This window comes from Aquila chrysaetos, chromosome 4 (genome assembly GCF_900496995.4).
Source record: "Aquila chrysaetos chrysaetos chromosome 4, bAquChr1.4, whole genome shotgun sequence".
Classification (NCBI taxonomy): Eukaryota; Metazoa; Chordata; class Aves; order Accipitriformes; family Accipitridae; genus Aquila; species Aquila chrysaetos.
Genome location: NC_044007.1, coordinates 36,332,151 through 36,357,421, shown reverse-complemented (window position 1 = coordinate 36,357,421; position 25,271 = coordinate 36,332,151). Strand labels below are relative to the sequence as shown.

Genomic DNA, 25,271 nt, shown 5'->3' with positions numbered 1-25,271 from the left:
AATGGGCAGGTACTACCTCTCTCCACTGTAGGCATTTCTTCCTTACTTATTATTTATGGTTTCAAACAATTTGAAATTATTGTTACTTTTAATCCTACTGAAATCAATGATAAACAAACATTCTATTTATTTATTAAAAACATCTGTTGAAAAGTGCATCAAGTTCTTAGCCTCAGCATATCTTGAGACAGTGAGTCAGGTTATATATTGTTGAATGCAATACAGAAGAGTTAAAAGCTGTACATTGCTAACATAAAAACAGGAGAACAACCATTACCAGAAAAGCAAAACCAGTGCCATACTCTGCCATTCGTTACTGCATCCAATCTTGTTTCTGTTTTCACAGAATTTTGATTGTGTTCCCTTCCTATATAAATATATACTCTAGAGATTTATTCTTCATTTATACTTATGAAAAAGAGCAAATGTTAGAACACCAGTAATGCACTGTGAATACAGCAGTACTTGTTTCCATATAGGTATTAGTGAAAAGTTGCCTATATAGTCTCTTTGCTCTGTTTCACTTTCCTGCCTCTAATTTATTGTTATGAAATATGATAAGGAGAAACTGTAAAAGTAGCTTTGCCTTTTGCAATACTAAATGTGATATAGTGTTCAAGGAAAAAGAAGTTTAGTCTTTAAGAGCAAAATGGTGACCCATGGCTGAGAACAATTTTTGTTGGCTAGCACAGCCCTTGTGGGGTTTTTAATCTGCATTGTGAAATATGTGAGTAATATGAAAGAAAACCTTCCAGTAATATTTTAAACATAATTATTGCAGAAACCAAGAAAACTGAGAGAGATCAAATCTCAAGAACAATGCAAGTCTCTCTTGCGAGAAACACTGTTTAATAAATCATAAAACCAGCATCATATGAAATAGAAGGATATATTCAGCTTTGTGAACTCAATCTCAAAACAAAAATTTGCACAAATCAAGAATTTTCTGTTACTAGCTGTGATGATGGAGTTGAAATATTGCAAGAGAAAATTATTAAAGCTTTAGAAAAAGTAGTAATTTTCTCCATTAACTCTTAGAAATACACGTTATGAACGTTCCTCTAATTATTTTAGAACATCAGGGCAGGCATAATGGGTTGGGGCAAAACTCTATCCATCCAGGATAAATTTCAACACTGGCCAACAACAGGTGACTGGGTGAGAGACCATAAAAAAGGACAGACATACACACAGTGCTAACTCATCCACTGTCTCCAGTGATTTTTTGTGTCAAGAATTTCTTGAATTGGCATTGGTGTCTGTGTAAATCCAATCTTTGAGTTCGTCTAAGCGATGCTTGAACTGGCATAAACTTTTTGCATCCACAACATCCTGCAGCAAGGAGCTGCACAGCTTACCTATATGCAACATAAAGAAATACTTCCTTTTGTTCACTTTGAACCTACTTCAATGAATTTGAGTATTGGAAAGGAGAGTGAATCTTTGCTCACTAGTCTACTTTTATTATTTTTAATCATTTTACTTATTATTACTTCTCTTACATACTACAGCTCACACAAAAAATCAGCAACTCACTGTTCATACCTGGGATAATCTATTCATGTATGGACTGAAAGCTCATCCCAGAAGGAACCTAATATTTTATTGTTGTTCTGATGAAAAACATTTTCTTCTGCAAAGCAAAAGTTTGAATCCTACTAGTGGAAAAAAAACTTTGAAAATTCTTACTTTTGAACTGAAACAAAATTGCCAATGAAATCTGAAGCAAAGCACACATTAAAAATTTGAAATGTCATACTGAGATTGTTTGGTTTAATAATTTTATGATTATATCAGTAGCAAAAATACAGCCTTCTGATCACAAGAAAATAACATTAATTTGTATGTCTGATTTATGGAGACAGGGACTATCAACCTCTGTGCAATCAAAAGGTTTTGTCATGACTGAGGTACAAGAAATTTTTCAGATCCACAAAGGGAAGAGAAAGAAGAAACACTGAGCATGGAAAATCTCAGGTTCTTCTGCAAGAATCCCTGGATGTCCTGGATTGTATGGCAAAAGCTTGCATATTTAACTAGGTACTGTGGGAAACCATAAAAGGATTATTTTATATTTGGACAAGGAATTAAACATATTTTAAGTTAAATTATCTGAGCTTTCTGAGTCTGCAAAACTCTACTAAAAATGTCACAAGAGCACATAACTACCTTCTCTCTTTTCACATGTTTCTTACCAGACTCTTCTGTTTCACTTACTGGCCCAAATTCATAGGAACCACCTATGTCTGTCAAATTATTCTGGTGCCTCTCTAAGGTCTGAAAGCTGTTCTGTGCTTGTCCTGGCATAGTTCAGAACCGTGCAGATTACATGTTTTTTTTAAATATAGAAGGTGTCTAGGGATATCAACATCCACTAAGAACAGCTGCAATTCAGCAGCTGGAGCCTATCCTACTAAAGGGGTACAGTAGCCTAATGTGATGGCTCTGCACAGCTCCCCACCATCTCTCATATGCAGTGTTCCAGTTCTGGTAGGGAATCAGCAGCCTAACTTGACCAGATGTGGCAAAACATCCTACAGAAATTTAACTAATTGCAATTAAAATTTGGTTAGTTTGCTCCTTTGTTCTGTGTTTTTGACCCAGCTATGAACTTCCTTCTCTCTAATATGCCTTTCACTTGTCCCCACTCCACCAGAATTCCCTTCCTCCGTGCTGATCCTTCTTTTCTTTGTCCCCAACCTTGCTTTGTCTTCTGACCATACTGTGTATGAGCTCAATTGAGGCTTTGCAATAAGCCTCAGCAAGAAGAAAGTAAAAAAATTTACACCGCCCAAGGGGAAATGGCAGGCACAGCACTGGATTCGCTGACTGGTCCTTGCTTCCCTTCTACCAGGGTTGAAGGGTTTGTGAGGCAGCAAAAGGTTCTCACCAAATTTTAACCTAGGAACCCAACACTGGTATGTCAGCCACCTTAAACTGCCCTCATACCAGTGGAGAGGCCTTGGCACCTCAGGATTAAGACTGTAGTTAAACTGAACTCTAAACAGAGGTACTCATCTCTCTCCACTCAATACAGAAGGAGCCTAAATGGGCTTGATCCTAACTTAAATGCATAAAGACAAATGTGTAAAGATAAATGGTGAAATCTGGGTCTAGCCCTATAGCTTCTGCCGACTGCAACCGTGTTGGTGAAGCGGAACAGAAAGATCGGTTCCATTAGCTCCTCCTAATAGAGAGTGGCCCACAGAAGGTGCTTTCCTAAACGTGTCCTCAGCCTGTGGTACAGGCAGCCAGCCCAAGATAACCCCATAGCTACATTAAGAGTTGTTTGCAAACCATCCGAAGGAACTTCTTCAGTAACATAAATAGGTCAGGGAAAGAGATGGCAGTCCCAGCAATGCCAGAGGAGGTGTGCACATGCCCAAGGAATGGCCAAGCAAGTAGTGGTAGGGCACCCATGGATGTACAGCTTTCAATACATGAAAGCATAAACTAGAAGAGGGCTTAGGTGCAGGACCCACCCATGAGAAAGCCCACCAAATTCTTTCAAATTTTTAGACACAACTTTCTTAACAAGAGTGTGGAAGATTTGAGGGAGAAAGACTTCTTAAAAAGGAACTCATAGCGAAGTTCTGTCCAGGCTTATAGAGCACAGAAAAGTATTTAAATAGGAAGACAGCCTTTAAGCTGCTAAGTTTAAGCTTGGGAAAAGTATACCTCCTCTCTCTGTATGTGTGTTCACTGTTGCTTTTAGGAAGTATCAACTACTTTAAAAAAATATATGCAAAGATTTTGCAAAAGATCCAGACCCAGATGATACAATGATTCAATTTTAGTATCTCGAAAAAAGCTAAAACTTGATCACATTTGTTTTTTGGGGTAAGAGGAACTTACTGCTTCCAACTTAAAAAGAAAAGCAAGCAAACCCACAAGAAAACAAAACCAAAAAATTAAAAACAAAGTGAAAAGCAGAGTAATTATGCAGACTCCAATACACATCCATATATTCTAAAAGCCGCAGACTCCAAGATGCATTCATATATTTAGAAAGATTCCTTTCTCAAATACATTGCACACACATGGGATCTCATGTATATAAACACACACACCAGCTGTATTTTCTCCCCTTTTTACTTTCAGCAAATGTATCAAAAGAGACAACACTGCATATATTTTCTTCAGGTAGACACTCATGCAGAAAAGCAAGAGAGTCCTAGCAAATTATATTAAAGCTCACATTGCGCATGCAAGATCAGTCCTATCAAGTACTTCAAGAAAACTAAAAACAATCTCCCCCAACAAAACTCCAAAACAAAACCTCCTGATAACATTGTCAAATCATAACTGTTTCTTACTGCATTACTGAGAAACACATCTGCAACCGTGGACTTTCTCTCTGACACATTGCAAACTTCTGCCATCTACTAACTACCGACATGCTTGAACTGTTAAAAAATGTATTTTTTTTTTAATAATGGGAAAAGTATTTTTCACCCCTCATTTCCAAAAACAGTTGGAGCAGTTTGGCATAAATGTTCAAAAAATGTCTCAACTAGTAAAGGACTGCCAAATTCCAGCAAGAAAGGTAAAACGACTGGGAAGAAGGACAAGCCACTGAAAATCTTTTCTTAAAATGGAAACACTTGTGCAATTTTAACTCCCCATTACAAGCATTATTATGTCCTCTGAAAGTGAAAAACACAAAAGCTCTCTTTCAAGTGGACAGTTGGTCTATGGTCTGAAGGCCTCTTGATTTCAGTCTTACTTAGGAAAAAATCAAAGGAGTTTATCTTAATGAAGACAGAGCTTAAAAGCATCAGGTTCTGGTTTAGTGTAAAGACCTTCCCATATCCTGCAATTTTTAACACAAGCATTTTACAAATAAATACAAACAACTTGTATTTCACACAAGCTTTAAAACTTTTACTGATCCTGGTTTTTCTTTAGTCTATTTACCATTAGAATCTGTGCAAGATGTGCCACAGGCTCAGGATTAAGAAATAATAAAAAAAAAAAATCAACAACTGCACCAAAAAAAAAAAAATCCAATTCAACCTCCTTTCAACTTACAAAAACGTGCCTCATAGGGACCATAAAATCCATGTAATTACCTGCTGCAGGATCTGTAACCGCTTGACTGGTGATGCCAGATGGTGGTTCTTGAAGCTGGTATGTTGCATTTGTGGAGGGTGTCGTTGGGCTGGTGTTACTGTTTGTCATGTAATGTGAAGGATATGGTGAGCTATTATAATACTGTGCATATTGGCCCTGGCCAAAACTGGGATAAGAGGGATATTCCTGCAAGACAAAAAAGCAACTGAAAAGTCCATCAAAGTTTTGCTACTTTTTAGTATAAATTCCAAAATATAACTACAAACACATGTCAGACTTTCAGCACGTATGCTTCCTGGACTGGATGCCGTAGGACCTAAAACTGCGGGGCAGTAAAATGAAATCTAAATTACACATAATTTAGTATGTCTTCTCATACAAACAGTTATTAGACACACTGCTGAAGATGTGTGAATAAGAACATCAACCCCCCGACAATTAGTTCTACCATTGGAAGATGTCAAATTGAAGAAAAACATTTATAAACGTTAGTTTAGCTTGAAAGGATGCTAATTTCTTTCAAAAAGCTATTTAAGGGCTACATTTTTTCAGTGGATGAGAATTCTAAGTTTGCCAAAGTTTCCTCAACTCATATTTACAAATTTACCTGCTGTGAACTATTAAATCCAGTAGAATTTGTGAGTGAATTATTTCCTGCATATATTCCTGATGATGTTGTAAAACTGCTGCCTGAAATGAAATGAAAAATTATGTGAATTACTAAAACACAGTATTGGAAAATAACTTCCATCATGCGATTATATCATAAGGATATGGCATATTTGTAATATTTCCCATATGTTGACCGATTCGGTTGTCATCAGCTCTATAACATGTTAATATATGGAAAGTGATAATTCATCGTTCCTACACCCTATATTTCATTACTGCAATAAAAAGAAAAACTTGAAATTTAGACAGGAATTTGGAGCCACCTCAGGTCTGATAGAATATTAGGCTATCCCACCCCTCCAAATAATACCCAGCGCTGTGGAAGTAATGAGGGTTTCTTTACTTTCAGTTTTTGTTGAACAACTGCGAGCCTCGTCCCGAGGGATGCCGTCTCCCCTCACTGAAGCCCACTGGCTCCACTTCTCCTACTGCCTTTGAGAACCGGGTCCTCTCCCCTCCCTGAGCCTCAGCCCCTCGCAGGATCAGCAAAAGCCACAACTCCCTGCTCCGAACAGCTCAGCCCGACTGCGAAGCCATTAGGATTCGCTAATCGATCACAGACAGCCTTGGGCTGCAAACCTTCTTCTTTTTTGATAGAGTCTACCGGGCATGACACAAGGGAAAGAAGTATCTCTCTGAGAAGGGAGACCCAAGATTGAATTTAGCCCGGAGACTGAATTACCGCCTTCACCTCCCTCCTCCCCCTTTCACGAGCCACCAAAAATAGACAGATGGGGCTCTTGCTTAATACCTAACCTGAGAAGCTGTTCCACTAAAAGGGCAGCAGCCCCCTTTCAGCTGTTTTGCCCTCACTGGTTATAACCCGGGAGTGACACAGCCACCAGCTGAGACATATGGATGCACAGGGTGAAGCTACTTAAGCCACCAGAAAGTCTGTAATGAGGCAACCTATTGAACTCGTCCAGCGGGAGAGCACCAGCCAGCGAGGAGCTCGCATTAAAGCTCACGGGTTGTTTACAGCCTCCCTCACCGCCGAAACCTGCCTTAGTGCAAAGACACACCAAGACCCACCAAGACCCTGGGAGCAAAAGCTTGCAGGTGAACGAAGGAGGCAAGGAGGGATGTAAATCAACAGGGAGCCAGGCGTACAGATGCACCGATCCTCTGATGTACCTGACACAACTCAATTAACAACCAAATCCTATGCAGCGGTTACTCCTTGGGAAAAGCGACATTTCTTGCAAATCCAAACAGCGAGGAATGCAGGCAGGGCTGCATTGCTTAGTACAAGCCCTAAAGGGCATTTGTGAGCTATTTACTTTTTTAAACAACAACAACAAAAAAGCAATAGGTATCCTAGCTGTAAGAAGTCAGAAAGAAAAATATTTAAATGTTTTGATTGCAAAAGCTACTAAAAATGCACACAAGTTAAGCCTCAAAGTAGACATGAAGTATGTCCAACAGCAGTGGGAGTAAAAGATGAAGCTTAAACTTAACGTGTGATAATGACTGCAAACATTTCTCTTGTATTTGCTATTAGTGCAAAAGCTCTGTGGTTGTTGATAGATGCTACTAATCCTGTGAACTAAAATCAGATTACTTCAGCAGAAGAGTTGACATCCAAGTTTAGCAGATAGTACAGATAAACAGTACTAATGAGAAAAACATGTTGTTTTAAATTTAATTTAAAATTGGAAAACAGATGTTATTTTTTATTATAACAAACCCCAGAGCCAAAATACAGCTGAAAAATATTTTAAATTGCAAAACTTTGAAATGCTATTTTATTTCTAAGAGTGCTTTGGCTGGAAGAATGTAAGTCACTGTGTCCCTTTTTATTTCTGTAGTTATTTCTGAGTGATGCCGTAATACATTCAAACACAGGTTTTATAGGTGCATGGTTTGAGCCATTCTAAAAAGATACAAAAGGCCTCTCATAGTTATAAGAAGAAAAAAAAACCCAAACCAAAAACTTTTTTTGAGGAATACATTATCTTCCCACAGAAAGTTTGGCAAATAATTTGCAAGAGCAAATGAGAAAAGTAATTACATGCCAGCCAGCATCTCTCCCTCTCAGACAAAGACACACACATACTAACACGCAGATCTCTCTCTTTCATCTCATGGTCAGCACCGGCTCCTATGGAGGAGGGGTAGGGGTCTCTTAGACCGTAACAAACATGAAGCAGGTTTCTCAGAAACGGCTCTGTGGGCCACCCAGAGCTACTGGCCTAAAGTTGTTTTTCAAATACTCCAATTTTGCCATTTGTTTTTTAAATAATCGGCCGCAGCACGGCATAGAGCTGCTGCTCCTGCCTTTAGCTGAACAAACACAAAAATAAGAACCTCTACAAAATGCACAAGATTTACTGCCCCAAGCTGGCCAGCTACGTAGGTTTAAAATGTGATAAAAGCTGTAAATTGCAGGTCAAAGGTCTATTTTGCAAAGAGCGCGGACCCACATTAAAGCTGGGAATCCCAGTCAGCGTCGGAAGACGGCCGGTCCCTGCTGGGACCAGGGCGCGGGCTCCAGGCGCGGGGCTCGCCCCCGTGCCGCCGCGATGCGCAGGATGCGGTCCTCCCCTGTGTATTTGCCACAGAAGTCCATTTGCTTTCCTAGCTCCGTCTCCTTGCCATGGGCTATGTCTATCATCAGGGTACAACGTATGTATGTGGCAGAAGTTTACTGCAGCTCTCCTGGGAAAGCCTAAGACGGCCAGATGGGCTATTTAAACTCAAGGTTTCTTCCGTTTGCTTACAGTGTTTAAAAATCCTTGGCAAACTCCCCCTTGTTGTCCTAGTAACTGCTTAGCCATCCAGCACAATATTTTTATACTGTATAATAATAACCGAATACCTTAACGTTTACTTTTTTATGGATGAATTCCCAAACCAATTGGTTAGTATGTTCTCAAACATCACAGTCTTGGTAACGACAACAATGCTGGTGCTCATCACAGGTCTAGTGCCCTTCCAGCGGTAGGGCACTCGTGTGCAGGGTAAAAGCCCCGTTTTTATCACAGTCAACGGATACTCACGAAGACAGCGGCAAACGGAGCTCTTGCCTTGGCGTTTCCCCCAGCCCTTCTCCACTCCATTTACCCTCACTGAGCAATGCTTATAACTCTGCCAATATAGGAACAACGGCCCATTCCCACAGCCATTAGTCATGTATGTGGTCTTTCAGCATCTATGAAGCAACTTATATGAAAAACAGCTTTAGGAACATACTGATTAAAGTAAGGGCAGGGGGAGTGGGGAGATGGGGCAGCAGAACCGCCTAGGTCCTCTTCCCACCCTCTCCCCTCCACACCCCCTGTTCCAGGGATGATAAATTTGTAACAAACAAAAATCCAATTACCAGAATAACCTTAGCAAGGAGTCACAGGCAGCAATTTTCCTCATCATTTTCAAAAGTTGGCAGTCTCGCCCTCCGCTATTGTTCGGGGACTAATCACGCTGTAATTTTAGCAGGGTCAGGAAAAGCACTGGGTTTAATTGGCTGCACACGCACCGCGAGGCAGCGCCTTTACGTTGCAGGGAGACATTCGCCCCAGGGAGAGGAACCAGAATAACTCCAAAGCTTTTGAGCACGAGGTAACCCCGATCAGGGAGCACAAGCACAGCAACTGCAAGGCCGCTAGGAAATCCCCTTTACTGCAGGCAAGAATGCCAGCAGGGCCCCGAGCACGCTGTCATGTAACGCTTGGTTGTGAAGTAGGTTGTGGGATCCATTATCTCCATTTAGCAGCTCAGCAGCCGCACGCAGAAGATGAAGAACAGCTATTGCAAACTATGATGAGGCTGAAGCTGCAGCCTGCCCATATACTGCTAGAGGGGAAAGGGAGAATAAACTCATTTCCCTCTCTGGAGGTTTCTGCACAAACAACTGAACAGCAGCAGCGCTACCCCCATCTTCTGTCAAAAGAATAAATTTTGTCCTTAAATAATAATTGAAACTATGAATAGGTTCTCCTAAAATTAAATGAGGAAAGGGAAACAAATGTTCCTGTTTACTTTTAACATCTATTCAATCAAAAGGAAGAATTAAGTCAATTTAAAGTTGTTTCAAATTCAAAAGTCAGCCTAATGAAAATATTAAAAAGACATATTCTCACGTATAGTATAGATAAATACTGTCAACATTTAACTGCAAGAAAGACCTGTTCAGCAATGTGATTCTTTTCTACTCAGCTTTTGACAACTCCACCAAGATTTCTATTCAAAAAATTCTCCTTATTTCCATTCTCATGGTCTCTAAGTAGGATACCAGTCCTTCCCTCATCCACACACCGCGCTGTTCATGAGCACAACACAAATGACATTCACACCACCTGGACCCCCAGACTCTGACCTGTGGCTCTTCCACCCAAGCCAGACTGTCAGCAATCTGCTGCCTTCCACAGGTAGGCAGCTCTCACCCCAAGCATGGCACAGCTGGAGCAGAACCCAGGCTCAGACCTGGGTGAAAATCAATGCCTCTGACCCTCCTCTCATTAGAGCTTCACAACTGGGTCATCTTTAACGCATTTCTTTTGCAGCATATTTTTAGATCCTTGCCTTTCAATGTGTACAGCTGAAGTGCTTTCCAAGATCTTACCGTTCCATCTCTTGACAACCTCCACCCTTTCATGACCTTGAAAATTCTGATCTTATATACATTTTGCATATTGCAGGAAACAAAGCAATACCCTTTATGACAGACCTCGATGTAGTCCATTGACCAAGTCCTAGCTTTGCTCTACTAATGCCGGAATTCACTGCTTACTCTTAAAATTTTCCAACAAGCACTCTCTCACATTATCCCATGCTGCTCCCCCTTTCCTCCCTCCATCGAATGAGTTTCCCATAGACATCTGCAAAACTACTTCATCGTCCTTCCTAAAATCCCTTTTTATTGACATCCCTCAGCTCTGTATCTTACAAAAACCCCCACCTTTAGAGCTTAGATAACCAATATGGGGTGACGACTGTTTATTATGCCTAAACAGTGCCAGCTTTATTGTTATATTAGGCCTTCCTAGCCTGTGTGTTTTATTTTAGCCTCCAATTTCTGTGGGGACTATATTTTCATTTGGCTGTGTAAGTTAGCACAACAGGATCCTGATACATGACTGTGGCACAAAGGCACTACTGCAATAGAAATTATAGACAACACAGACATGATTTTTCAATAACTATTTCCTAGCGACCATGAATTACCAGTTCCTTAAAAGCTGGAATGTTGATCCAGGAGTTCCTCGTAGCCGCTGCTGGCAAGCATTTTGACCTCTCTCCTACAGAGAGGTAGGGCATTTTGGGGAGTTTGGGGGTATGCGTGTTTGATTTTTTTAGTGTGGCTATCTGCAGAAAGCAAACCCAATAACCTAGTTATGGTTATATTTATGCCAATGAGTAGAAGATCACCATAATTCAGCATGTAGATGAAAGCTTGCATATTAATACTACCTTCCTCTTACTTGTCAGAGCACACTACAAGTAAGCAATACTTCAGATGTCAGATGGTCGCTTCTGCCCTACAGAGCTACTCAACACATAGTTCAAAAGGGGATTTAAAAAAAAAACCCAAAACATCTCTCATGTGTCTGAGCGAAGGACTGGATCAATATACCCTTAAAGTCATGGAACAAAAGCAAAACCTCATTCACTTGGTCTCTGAAAGCACTTCTGCCTCAAGACACTTCACAGAGTATTTACATGATGGCGCACAGTTTAAATGGAGCATGGTAATAATAGAGGTGCTAAACTTCTAAAAAATGTGGTCCAATTCTGTGAGTGATCACAGATTTTAACAATTCTAAAATCTGCAACACACCTGATTTCAACTGTCAAATTAGGGGTGGAAAGTCCTGCAGCAGACATCTAAAATTAGATGTTTGTAGTAAACAAAGATTTTTTTAAATATCCCTTAAGGTGGTGAAAATCCAGAATCAAGCACACCCAGCAAGTTCCTGATACAGAAGGGGAAAAAGGAATTGGGAGAACAAGGTGGAAAGATGTTAAGTAAACTAAACAGGCAAGTAAGGCTACAAAATATAATTGATAATAATAGCCCGCACATACAAAGACTTATAGCTTTTAAATAGACTTCAAAGAAACAGACTTCAATCATTACTTAGCTACCTCCACAGCTGCAGAAGGTATTTTTATCTTCTTCTCCCTCCCCAAACACACTCAGGTGTCAAATTATATTTGGCACTTCCTAAATTCATAATCCTGACAGGTTTTCCAGGACTCGTTTTGTCATATTCACTATTTGTTAAACTATTGCTATTCTGAGACGCATTTTTACTGTAATAGCACTACAACACTTCACTATTTAAAAATTAATGAAGTCACTAAGCGAGGGATCTTCCAAACTGCTGAGAGCTGGCCCGTTGCAGCTCTCAGCAAAGGCAATCATCATTTCAGCTCCAACTGCAAGAACATCAGAAGTAAGTGCTCGAGCAAACATTCATTTTTATCCTAGGAATGTAAAGACATAAGGGGGAAAAAAAACCCAAACCCCATAGCATTAACTATATCTAATTAATGGTAATATCTCTTTATACAGACCTTGCATCTGGTAGCTATAGGGAGCCTGTCCAGGTTGAGGTGTGCTAAAGCTGGCACCGTAGCTTAGAAATCCTGTCTGTCCAGGTGACTGTGACTGTGCCAATCCACCTTCTGTCTTGATGCCTGCCCACAATGCACCTAAATCAGTTAGTGACAGCAAATCTATTTGTTCATATTCAAACAGGGATGGAAAATAAAATCACTAACAGCATTTTTAACATATACCTACTATTGCATGCATGAAAGAACAAATACCGAGAGCATGCACAAATGAACGGGGTGAGGGCAGTCTAAAAGCATACATAAAACTGAAGTTCACCAGGGAGAGGTTAAATTCAAAACTGTGTTTCCAAGGACTGCAAAAGAAATTTATACATGAACAGGAAGTTGCATTATTCCTTTTTTCCTTTCCTGCCAGAGGCTAACTTTTCCATATATTCATGACATTTCACAGAGGTAGATTAGCAACTTTATATGATTTTAATGAAGCATAGCATAGCCAAGCTCTCCTGCCATCCACCCATTAATGACATAACTGAGATTTGCATTGTATAATATTCCTACATGAAAATTACACGGCTCTGAGTACAATGGCTTTCTAAGGAATTAGAAGTGGATAAAGAGAACTAGCAGCATTAAAGTGTAATGATGATTTTCAAAGCTAATTAAACACTATAGGAGGCAGTCTTTTAACAAATAAACACCTAATAGACAGGAACTATTGCTGAAGCAGTCTCCCAAACTGGGAAAAACATAGCAGAGAGTCATTAATCTACACTGACAGGGAAATCCATTACACATCACATTACTCTCTCATTTCCAAATTTAGTAATAAAAGAATCCAAAGTCCAATTAAATGAATGACTTGCCTCCCAGCTTCAGTGATTCTTCCCCCAATTTGTAAGACAACAAGCAAGTAAATATCATCACGTGAAACACTGAGGAAACACACACAATTCAGCCTCTGTCTCTTAGTTTTAATTATAAGGTTGTCCCAACATGAACTACCGTTTAAAAATAATTATAGCCAAAGCAGTGGAAAAGTAATACAATACTCTTAAGTTTCACTGTGGCATTCAGTGATACCTCATTGTTCAGAAACCACCCTTATTTGAACTGAATTAACTAAGTGTGAATTAGTGACATTCCTTTGAAAATGACTGTTAATCTAAGTCCATTTCCTGGTTGGATTTTTTTTTTTTTAAACAATATTCAACAACATTTGAAGGCAGGAGAGTGCTGAGAAGTTACTGTGTTTGCAAAACGTCAGTATCTCCCTATATACAAATGGCAGCATGTTTTCTTCTGCCATTTAAATCGTTATTTTTCAACTGCTGTCATTAATTACCCTTAATTCCTTCTGCCAGACCCGCTAACTGCTAGACTAACCCTGTTTGCTTGTTTTTCCCCCGATGCTTACTTGCTTCTTCTGTTTCATGTTTCAATTAAACAATCCCAATGACGAATCTGACACCTCGTTTCCAAGGGGAAACTCCTGCTAGGGATGTTTCGGTATCGACGATCTCTATTCGTTGTCTAAGGACTTCTGAAATACTGATTAAATATGGCTCAGAGAAAGTCTAACTAAATCAAGCATTAAATTTCTAGCCCAGCTTTAACGGCCTGCTTCAACTCTCCGTCTCAGACAAAACGGGAGGAGACGATCAAAGGCAGTGGCAGGAGGATGCCACTTGAGTGAAGACAACTTGGCACTGAGGTGCCCTTTTGCAAACCTCCATGCTATGAAGAGCCTTTCATCTCCTGGGACGTACTCTTCCCACCTGCTCTCACCCAGAAAGCCTTCGCTCATTAAACCTCGACGCTCCCTTCTCCTTCTCCCAAGTCTAATGTATGCAAGGAAGCGGGAAGGGACAGTGAGAAAACATAAGGGGACTGCCAGGATCTGGAAAGACAAGAAGTCGGTAAGCGAAGCTTTTGCTAGGTGCTGGTACCACAGCAGGCAGGAGGAGGGAGCTTCAGGAAATTCTCCAGCCTCCTCAGGGGCTTTGCAGATGAAGCAGAGCCGGGAGCCCCTGGGAGGCAGCTGTCAGTGGCATTCCCCTCCACCCCCCTTCCTGCCTGCACGGCTGCACCACGCTGGAGGTGGGGAGTGGAAAAACGAAGAGGCTGGAGGTGCATTCGAGACAGCACCTCCCCAAACTCTGCCCTAGAGAGAACACTTGAGGCAGGCTGACACGGGAATTCGCAAATGCTTTTTCTTCCAGTAAGTCCCAGAGTAAAGAAGCCCTCCGCTCCAGCTCGGAGTTTTTCCTTTCACGTATGTCCCAAGTCTCCTCTCTTTAGAGCTTGCTGGAAGCTCTCTGGACGAGAGAAAGGCAAGGCAGACGGTACGTGGGGTCTAAGCTGCAGGCCAAAGAGGAGAATTTTGGCTCTAAACAAGGCTTCGGTTCTTGCCTGTTGCAAATGAGCGTCCCAGTGTTCCCCAGGTGATTTATTCTGGGAGCACGGATTATATGATGTGCCTTAAACATGCAAAAATATATATGGTGTTAGGTCCCAAAACTTTTTAATAGGTATTTGCTTTTCAGTGTTACTCCTACAAAACACATCAGTGAGGAGCACCTTAGCCCCAGTCACGAGGCACTGTCTGAAAAGAACAAAACGCATTAAAATCCACCTGGCTGGGGAGCTGGGGGCTTCAGCGGTCTAAAGCAGCTCTGCAACGTAAAACGTTAGGCAAAATTATCCGAAGTCCTAGGCGCAGGGGATGGAGTGGGCAAAAAAACCAAAACAAAACAAAAGAGCAGGCAGGCATGTTAACCCCTGGCGAGCAGTTGCCAAGTAAAGCAACTCTCAATTATAGCTCCGACGACAGCGAGACAGCTAAACTCAAGTAGTGAAATCAAGGCCTTGCTGAAGGCAGTGGGAGTTTTATAGCTGACTTCAGTGAGGTCAGGATTTCATCCAGAGGAACCAAGCAAAAAACAAAAAAGTCACTGTTTGGGCTGTCCAAGCCACAGCAGCCAGCCAAGTATGAACATGAGGTGTCCGCAGGAGAAATGGTTCAAGAAAAGTGTGGTGGGGAAAGGGGTCGTCTGTTATCACACCACCTGATCCAGCTGGAAATAGCAGATGAGCTCTCGTCAGCCACACGAGCTTGTGGGGGTGGTGGGAAAAATCCCCATCTCTGTAGTCTTGAAAATGTAGTTTAAATATCCTTGAAGTATTTTGTTTGTGTAAGTTTAAAATATGTGGAATGGAACTGAAACTGAAACATCCAATTTATGTTTATAACCATATTTTTGGCAGTAAGTAATCAAGGCTATAGCCACAGGAAGAATGCCTCCTCGGATCATAATTATTGATGATATACTAATGAAACACATTTTTTAAAGTAAGGGAAAATAATAATCTATTTCTTGTACCTACTGTTCACAACAATCTGTTGTAGGATATACTTGAGAGCCAGTGGATTTCAACTTGCAGATTTCAGAATGAAAGATTCACCAGTTTTGTACTTAAAAGTTGTAATGATTTTAAGGGGCACAGCTTATACTGTGAGTTCTGTCCTTTTGGTATGAAATTTACATTACCTGAATGTATCTTTACAAAATATACCGCTAAAAGCATGTGGATTGTATATTTTTAATGTATTTCCCCAGAGGAATATAAGACCTATTTTCTAATAATGCATCCTCGCTGTCGAACTGCTATGTGGTCTGCCAGCAGACAGTCTGGCAGCAAAATGGTCTCACCCACAGCAGCTTGTTTTTAAATTAAATTTTTTTGGAAATACTTGCTACTTAGTACTATCTCCTTCATCAGGCAGACAGAGCTTTAGTGGCAATTTACCTCAATTTTCACCTCCAGGGAGTTTTAAAACATTGAAAGTGAGACTTTTTTGGTGGGGGTCTTTTTGAATCAGTTTTTCACCTGCTGAAAATCAGCACAGCTTCATTTGATTCATTTGGGTTCCAGTAATCTGGATGAGCTGAAATTCAGACTGTTACGTACCGACGTAGCCTACTGCGTTGCTGGAGAACAGAGCTCCTCGGCGAGTCACCAGGAGCTGTGCCTGTGTAATGGAAGTCCCTAGATCTCTTTTCCCATTTCAGTGCTGGTTTTTTAATATCACCAATAAAAACCTAATGAATCTCTCTACTTGATCCCAAAACAGAGTCATCCTCTTGAGTAGCTTCTTAGCTCTTTAATACAGAAATTAAGCATCACTCACTCCAATAGGGAAATTACCAGTCTCCCACAAGAAATGCTCGAGAGCACAGCTGTCCCACTAAGTACTAACGCAAGGGTCACGTAATCTTGATCTAAAAACCATTTGCCCCGGGAATAAAACAACACAGACGTGCTTTCTTACCATATGAAGGGATTCCATAGGGTTGGCCGGGCTGGGGGTAAGTGGCATAAGCTGTAGCTTGTTGCATCCCCGTTGTAAACTGTGTCTGCCCATACGCAGCCATCGTTTGTGAAGAGGGGGTAGGAAGAATATGTGGGTATGGTCTGCTATTGATTACAAATGACAGAAAATAGGACAGACACTGCATTAGACAGACATGCGTGTACTTATTTTTAGCCTTATTATAATCCTGCTACTTCATTAACACATGATCATAGGCTGTGCTAGACAACAGAAACTGTAAGACAAAGACAAAACAACAATAAGAAATCAATAATAAAAGAATAAGTAAAATAAGAACTTTCCAAATATTTTCAAATACATTCTTAGCATTTAAAAAAAATATATTTTTTTCCCCTAGAAGCTGCTGTGGTTTAAATTATGACCTAACAGATGGACCCAATTATTATTTTAAATGAGGTTAAAATCTGTCTATTTCAGTTATTATTACTACTACTATTATTATTTTTAAAAGATATCATACTTGGAAGGGTAAATCTGTGGCGGGGAGAACTGGTGTGTTTGTCTTGGGCTGAAACCACTGCTTCCAATTGCTGCACCAAGGAGAAAAGAAAGCACACAGAAGTGTAAATACACACACCAAAGACAAATATTATTTTTCCTAATAGAATTTCAGGGTATTAACAAGATTTTAATTAAATTCAAATATCATTGATACCTTAGATAGAAAATAATATTTTATCAGGAACTACACAAGAATGCTTAACATTAAAATCTTGATTACAAATCTCAAATACTAAATTGCCCCTTTGTACAACTCCTGAGCCATAGTTTATTCTTTGCTCGCACACAGACAACATTTTCAATGCAAACAACCTATTTCCTAATGGAAACATTTCCCTTCATATTTTCAAAGGATTATTGATATCTCAAGTGCAACATTTTTATTAACTTTTAGAATTTTTAAGACCTACATTTTATGAAGGAGCTTTATGCGTGCCTCAATTGAAAACATATGGCCAACTTCAGAGCACGTGCCTCTTTTTTTTTTTTAAAAAATAATTCCATAATACAGAAGATGTATTACCATATTACACTTCCTCCTCTTTCCCCCCACCTTATCTGCTTTCTAAAATGCTTTCAGACCTTCAAAACTGTCAGTATTGCATAAAGATGTCCCTCGTGCAAATGTTCTTAGTGAAATGCTTAAGCCCAGGAGGCTAAACAGTGCGCTTCGCCGCCGGCAGCCCAGCCGCTGCTGACACAGAGCTTTACGCCAACCCGTCCCGATTTCTTTCGGTATTTTTGGGTGCTGCCGAGAGCGTGGCGGATGTGCTGGCGTGCTCCGCTCTGGGCGTTATTTTCGGGAGCCCTTCCCTCTCTGGTTACCGTTTGGGTGCCATTTCTTCTCTAGGTCCCAAGGTGGGGTTTGAAGCCTTTGCCAGGAAGGGGTCAGCAGCAGGTTATGAGACTACTGTAAAATCAGACAGCCGGAGAAACAACAGGCCCTATTGCTAAGTACTTGGAAATAAACAAGGCACGGATAATTACCCTTCACCAGCTACCCCTTTCCTGGCCAACTACAGGGAAAATCCATCATCTTTACACTCCAGGAGCGCTCGCGAAGTGTGGAGGGAAGCAGGGAATCTCTGTCCGTGCCTTCCACACCTGATAGTTTTTCTTTTCTGTGGCCTGTGAGGCTGCAGATATGTCAAATGTTACGGTCCGACCTTTAGTCAGATCACCACAGATGTACGTAGCTACTATTAAACACACTACCTTTTCTTCTTTCAGAGATTTAAAATACTCTAGAAACCTTTCTTTGCCTTTCAAGTTTGATACTTTCATACTCAACAGCATGCGCAGAAAATGGAGGCTGTGACAAGACCAGAAAAGGGTTGGCTACTTGGAGCCTGACTGGTTGTGAGATGTCAAATTTTGCTACTCTGGAAATATAATCCCACGACATAGTACTAGATCCTTTTTTATTTGATTTGCACCATAAAAACAATGTGCTAGAAATACCACAGTTAATCCATAGGTATGCAAAACTGTGCAAACATCTTAGGATTTTCTCACAGTGTTTGTCTCCTGTCTGTTAGAAGCTAAGATGTGTTTGGCTTCCAGGAAGAAAAAAAGCCTGACCAAAGAATGAATACCTTGATAATAATAAATTACAATAAATGAGGAAGACCTACCCCTCAATTACAACACTAATCACAGAGGCAGGTATGTTTACTTACAGAAGACAAAAGAGTAATTACTCTGGGCCAGAATACTCCCTAGTGAGACTCCCACTGAAGACACCAATAGAGATTAATAAGCCTGATGCTGTAATGCTCCTTACTCGGGGAAAACTCCTATTGACTTACACTGTCTGAGTAAGACGAACAGAAACAGGCATAAGCTGCAAAGTGCACAAGGCTTTTTAACAGCTGTGCACAGGTTTAGACCACATGGGATAAGAAAATAGTAAATGAAAAAATGCTGAGCTTAAAACCTTTGTTTATTCCTTACCTGATCCTGAGAAATTGTCTAAAGACCCGTCTGTGGTAGTAGTAGTAGCAATCTCACTGCTGCTCATTGGTTCTGTTTTAACTATAGAAATATAAATAAAATATATTCTATATGCACCTAATATTCTTGCACACGCATGCACACACGCTCACTACAGCCACAAATTCAATAAAACAAAAAGGTGCCAAAAATGTTTTAAATCATGGCTATTGATATTTTGCATTTTATGTATTTGTGTATACAAATAATGCAAAGTACTGGCAGCTATGATTTACACATACATTTAAAATGATCAGGAGGGTTATTTCTGTCCCCAAGGAATAAGAGCCACTGTTAACAAACCAGAAGTCCCCATGCAACTCTCTGCACCTGTCCTGATTCCTCTTAATCCTGCAGACCCAACAATAAGGGTCCACATTTAGATCAGGTCACACAGACATTTACAGGCTTGAAAGACAGGAATTTGAATAAGACAAAAAAGGAAATATTTTTTAAATGGGTTTCTCTGAGGGCTGTTCAAATTTTTTTTCCATCCAAATAACATTTCAGAGGAAAAATAAGAATTTGTGATGAAGTAAAACACTTCCCTCGTGGTGGATTTCTCCTCTCAAAACGAAAACCAACTTTATACTCAGCAACCCTGAATAAGCAAAGGGGACACATCCTCACCAAATACTTCAAAGAATGCTTTTACATTTTATCACCTCTCCACCTGCAACCCAACATGGCTGTCAGAGAGTAAAAAAGAATGACAGTAAGAGAGATTCTCTCCTGGCTCATGCTGCTTCATAATTAATTATTAATTAATGACTTTTAATAAAGACTCAAGTAAATAAGCAAATTTCCCTTTCTGTTACTCCAGCGCAATCTCAGTAACAACAGTATTCTGATCCATGGAGCAAGGATGGGGCTGACCTGGCATGGATGCAGACAGGCACAATACCTACTCCCAAGGAGTCATCAGATCAGCACGGCAATCTCTCAAATCCATTTTTACATACCTAGCTTTTGGAGTTACAGCAACTTGTTGCACCAGCAACGTGGATGACATTTCAGAAAACAACGGAGCTGATCTTACTATCAACATCCCACTGCTTTCGCTCTTGTTGACACACACAGTCACCACTTCCCACGCACCAGAGCTGGTGCATACCTGACCTTTCAGTGAGGCAGTTCAGTAATGCTGCAAAAAGTGAATCTGAGAAAACCAAGGTAAACTGCATCCCATTTGACATGTAAAGCCTTGGTGTCATCTTGACATAGGTGTGCGTGTATGCATGTATGTTTGTCAATACATATGTGTTCAGGAATTGCAACCATCACTGGCAGAAACCCTTTTGGTGCCAGGTTTGGAAAGGGAGAGGGAGAGGCACTTTCCCCTTTTGACAAAGGATCTTTCCTTTCCTTGCCAATCCAAATTCTTATTTCCACATGCCTCACTATTTCCTTCACCTGACCTCATCCACAGGATTTATATGCAATCGGTCAAGATTTTACTAATCACCCACTATTTTCTTTTGTTTCTCATGCAGGATGTTTTTGTCTGCACACGCTAACTCGGGAGATCAATACTAGGTCCACACAAAACTCTGCTATGTCTGCATTAGCAAGCAGTGCAGCCCATTAAGAAAAGTTTCATGGAGTGAAATGGTTGGTGCAGAGGGTCCAGTATCCACAGGTTAGGCATTTTTGGAGGGGTTATTCATGCTAGGTTTAGTCTTGTCCCAAGGAGTGAGCACCCATCAGCAGCTGGAGAACATCGGCTGCGCTCCTGCAGAGCACCTTTTTTGAAAGAGGTGAAGTCCAAGAGACTCCACAAGGTGATTTAACATGTGGTAAGAAAGGGTGGCCAAGAGGTTCACTTCAAGAGTGCACTCATGATCTGAACTACAACTCTAATACAAACGTATTTCTTAAAAACACAACATGTAAGATATCCAACGTCCATTTCATAACTAAATACTGAAAGTCTAACACACAGATGCAACAAAATATTTGTTGCAAAGTGTCTATCCCAAGTAATTTTCCAGAAACTACCAGATCTTTACAGCAAGTTCTACACCATTTCTTAATCTAGATACCAAGAATTAGAGCATCTACATTATCTTCTGCTTTTTCTTAGAAGTTTATCACAGCTACATTTTATGGTCAGACTAATACTTCCCTCATAGATTACTCCAGCTTTCCCCCAAATTTGCAAGTCTTCTGAACCCAATTTCCATAACACAATTATACTTTTGGAAATAACAATGAAAGATGCTTTTCTCTATAGCTGGCAGCTGCAGGGGAGGAAAAGAGAGGAAGATGAGACAGATCAACCTAACTTGGGGGGGAAGATTTCAGTATATGCTTTCTCCAAACTCTTCCCCTCTTCTCTACTGGAGAAACAATTCTTCTATATTCCTTATAAAATAAAATATCATTGTTTGGATCACCGCAAACTAGCAGTCCAAGGACTATGCTGAGCCAGTTCATACAATATAGAGACCTACAGCATCATTTGTTTTTGATAAAGGTTTTTAGGATAATTTCTTTCCAAGTGGATGTAAATGCCTCTTTTGCCATTGGTTTAAAAGCCTACTTCACACGCCTTTGCACCTATCTGGATCTCAGATACCATTTGGGGGAAAACTTCATCAAAATGGAATTTCTGTCTCTACGACTCATGAGCAATACTTCCGTGCAACAATATTTGTAACTGAATGCTGTTTACTAGACATACTACTTTTGAAGATACAGGATAACATACATGAAATACAATGCAGTGCCTTCTTCATGGAAATGAATTCTAGCTGCTGACAGAGGTGCTCACAAATTTTTCATAACAACTGTTCCTTATGTCTCCTCTCTCAGCTGTTGTATTTCCTGAATAAATGAAAAACAGGATAAGAAAGGCTGTTCACATTATTCCTGATCTGGATACCCATTAGTAGGCTGATAAGAAATAAGCCCTATCATGCCAACTTTAGGAACAACTATGACCTTAATGGACCTTTGCACCGTAGCTAGTTGGGAATTTAATAAAGATGGATAGGAACACAAAAGCCCTCCGTTCCCCAAGCATTTTAATCAAAATGCCAGAAAATGACTGCCTATTTCCTTCTATCTGAGCCTAAACATCTTTCAAGATAATCAAAGCTTGCTGTACAAAGAAATAAACTGAGAACAGCCATGGTTTTACCCGTTGGAAATATTTACCACGTGCATTCTCACTGCAAAGGAAGGTCTCTCATTTGCCCAAGGCAAAAAATGATCTGCAATGGAGCATATTTCAACCCAGAATCATGGGGAAAGAGAGCTGCAAAGGCATTGCCTAAGGTTACAAGTCTGCCAGTCTATCACAGTAGCACATCAGTAATCCATGTCTATCATGAGAGACATATGGAGCCGTCCAAGGAAGCAAGGCTTTGGACCGGCACGGAACTGGCCCTGACACATGCTCCTTAAGCATGCTCTGGATTTCAGCTCTCCGCATTTTCCATGACAATTAACGTTTCTGCAACATGTCCTAACCTTTCACAGGATGACACTGGGCAATGAGTGGGAATGTTGCCACATCTACACAGAACACGTTGCAAGCTTGCCAGTAACTGTCAACAGCATGCTCGTGGCAGAGACCGCAGAAAGTGAAACAGGAGAGTTCCCATTTCTGCTGCCTCTTCATCAAAACAGACCTTTACAGAGGTGCAGAATTATCAGACTTGCATTATAGAGACAGGCTCTGATTTAGCAATATGCTACTAAGTTTTAGTGCCAGCAAAATCACTCCTGTAATAAAACAGATTATCAATAAGAAGTTCAAGAAGAAATCTAACATATTCCTACTCCGCAAAAATTCAACAGTTATTTAGAATTACTGATATAGATTTGGTTTATATACCAAGGAGCTTAAGAAGCTATGTCAACAGAGAGATAGTTTTCCTCCTTATTTTTCTTTTCTAGTCATTTATGAGGTTCTAAAAACAAGATTTAAAAAGAAACTGCGTAAGAAAACGCAACAGAATACTAGGAAAAAATAGGAGTAGCAGATAATAACCCACATACTAGCTCTAAATAAAAAGCACAAAAATTCTGAGATAGCCTAACTGCTGATCTGACATTATATCGATTGTCAAGATACTCCTTCTTAAGATACTCAGAGCTTGCAAGTGCAATGTGCCCTGTTTTGTCAGCCATATTACAAAAGGTGGTTAAAAATTACTTACATGGCAGATTCTGAACTCCACTGAGAGAGAGAACTTCAGACCAGAACCCACAAGTTCATGTGGTTGATTGGCCAAGTAACAACTTTCTGAGTTCACAGCTTGTCATGCAGTCACTGGTATATGTAGCAGTAAAGAGTGCTATGAGGAATGAGATGCTAGCTGTTGTAAGTATGGATTTAAAGACCTAAAATTTGGCCATTCCTAACACGGAAGTCATATGAATACATCATAAAGATTGCACCTTCAAGCATGCAAAAAGTAAGATTTTTAAATATCTTTTTTAAATTACTTTGATTATCTAAAATACATAAGGCTTGCTCTACTGAACTAGTCTTTGTTAACAGCTATGCCATATCCATTAAACCAGAATAGAAATATTGTAAACATGGCTGACTTATTAAATCAGTTTTAATTTTGCAGTTTTAAGACTGAAGTAATACTGTAATGTTACATTCTTTGTATTATACGAGTAAGTGAGCAAAATGAAATCATTCCTGGCTGACAGCTCTCAGTGTTCATGGGGCACAAAGAGACTCAACAAACTAAGTGAGGCTGTTTGTTTGTTTATAGACATACATATAAATACAATTTCTAGCCCTATTTTGGTTTGTCTCAAGGTGACATCTTCAAATAATGTTAGCAGCTAAACACCAGGTAGATATCTTGATTAAGTATTTATGTATCCATTACTATTCATACACTGTTTTGCTTGATACCATCCTCTTTCTGTACCCACTAGAAGCCCAAAGCTCACCTGAAAGCTCAAAGATAATTGTCACTAACAACGGGACAAAAATTCTACCTTGAATCTCTAAGCTGATGTTATTTTCCATTACTTTATTCAAACTCTCCTCTGTTTGTACTGAAGAATCTTGCAATTATAAACAGGTTACTAAAGCTTACAGGTTACTCAATTATACTAGTTCCTATCCAGGACATTATTTTCTCCTTTTATCACAGACTATCAAATCATCAGCTCCTGACCGTGAAGCCAGATAAACTTACTTGCTCCTGCTTCTCAAAGCAGAGGACTCTTCCTGAATCTCATTGTCTGGAAATTACCAGAAGGTAATTACTACAAGGTAATTTCCAGCCTAAATTTATGTTTCATTTTCAAAGAAAGTCCCTGCTCAAAGCAGCACATTCTAGTTCAAGCCCAGACTGTTTCCTGCTCTCCCCTCCTCTGATGTGAGGAGGCTTCAAAACTTCTGCAGTATTTGGGCTGCAGCTAACACCTAGCTTTCACTGCATCCACAGCTCCCCCACGACCTTCATCTTCCTCTTACGTTGTGCATTACAACTGAAAGAGCTTTAACATCATTGCACCTGCTCATCTAGCAGTAAAAACCTTAAATTTACAAGGGAATGGCATCACCACTACAAAGCAAAATCAGAAAGAAAATTCAAAGCCATCTGGGTGGAGACAAGTTTTGATAGTATTTGCAGCTGCTAATCAAGATTTAACCTGGATATTCATCTGACAAGTACAGTCATGGCTTAAAATAGTCTCATTCACTGCAGTTAGGAGATGAGAACATCTGAGTCAAACTAAGGTTCTTACCCCTTCACACTCACTTGGCAATTTATACTGAATGATTGTATCTCTCCTGTCCAAATGGAGGCAGCATATATCCAGAAACAATCCTTTTTAGAGGTGTTATGGCCTATTTACTTTTTTTTTTTTTTCCCGCCTTAAATCCTTGATTGGGAATCTGACCGTGGCAACTCCCCTGCACATGTGTAACAGTACGGACATCCTCTGTGTAAAATATCCGTACTCTTTAACCAAAGCCAGACAGAATGACCACGTAATGTCACAGTCCCAGCCATTAATGGCAAAGGTTGTCTTCAGCTACCTTCTGGGAACACGGAGGGCTTCAAGTGAACAGAGAGCATCATGGAGAAGTCAAGCCCGCTCTGCCATTTAGATGCCAGACTGAGACACGAAGACA

General features: G+C 40.2%; 1 protein-coding gene across 14 annotated transcripts in view; it reads right to left on the bottom strand.

Annotated features, from left to right (window-relative positions):
- EYA1 (EYA transcriptional coactivator and phosphatase 1) overlaps positions 1-25,271 on the bottom strand; it is a 167,157-nt gene that overhangs the window by 52,696 nt on the left and 89,190 nt on the right. For 6 of the 14 annotated variants that reach the window (XM_030012502.2, XM_030012506.2, XM_030012512.2 and 3 more), the window contains 6 exons: positions 19,115-19,195; positions 17,121-17,190; positions 16,598-16,743; positions 12,262-12,399; positions 5,681-5,763; positions 5,073-5,259 (listed from right to left, as the gene is read on the bottom strand). In XM_030012502.2, the coding sequence (XP_029868362.1) occupies positions 5,073-5,259; positions 5,681-5,763; positions 12,262-12,399; positions 16,598-16,743; positions 17,121-17,190; positions 19,115-19,195 (705 nt within the window). The remainder of the gene's footprint in view (positions 1-5,072; positions 5,260-5,680; positions 5,764-12,261; positions 12,400-16,597; positions 16,744-17,120; positions 17,191-19,114; positions 19,196-25,271) is intronic. The other 8 variants (XM_030012505.2, XM_030012509.2, XM_030012504.2 and 5 more) reach the window with 5 other exon arrangements.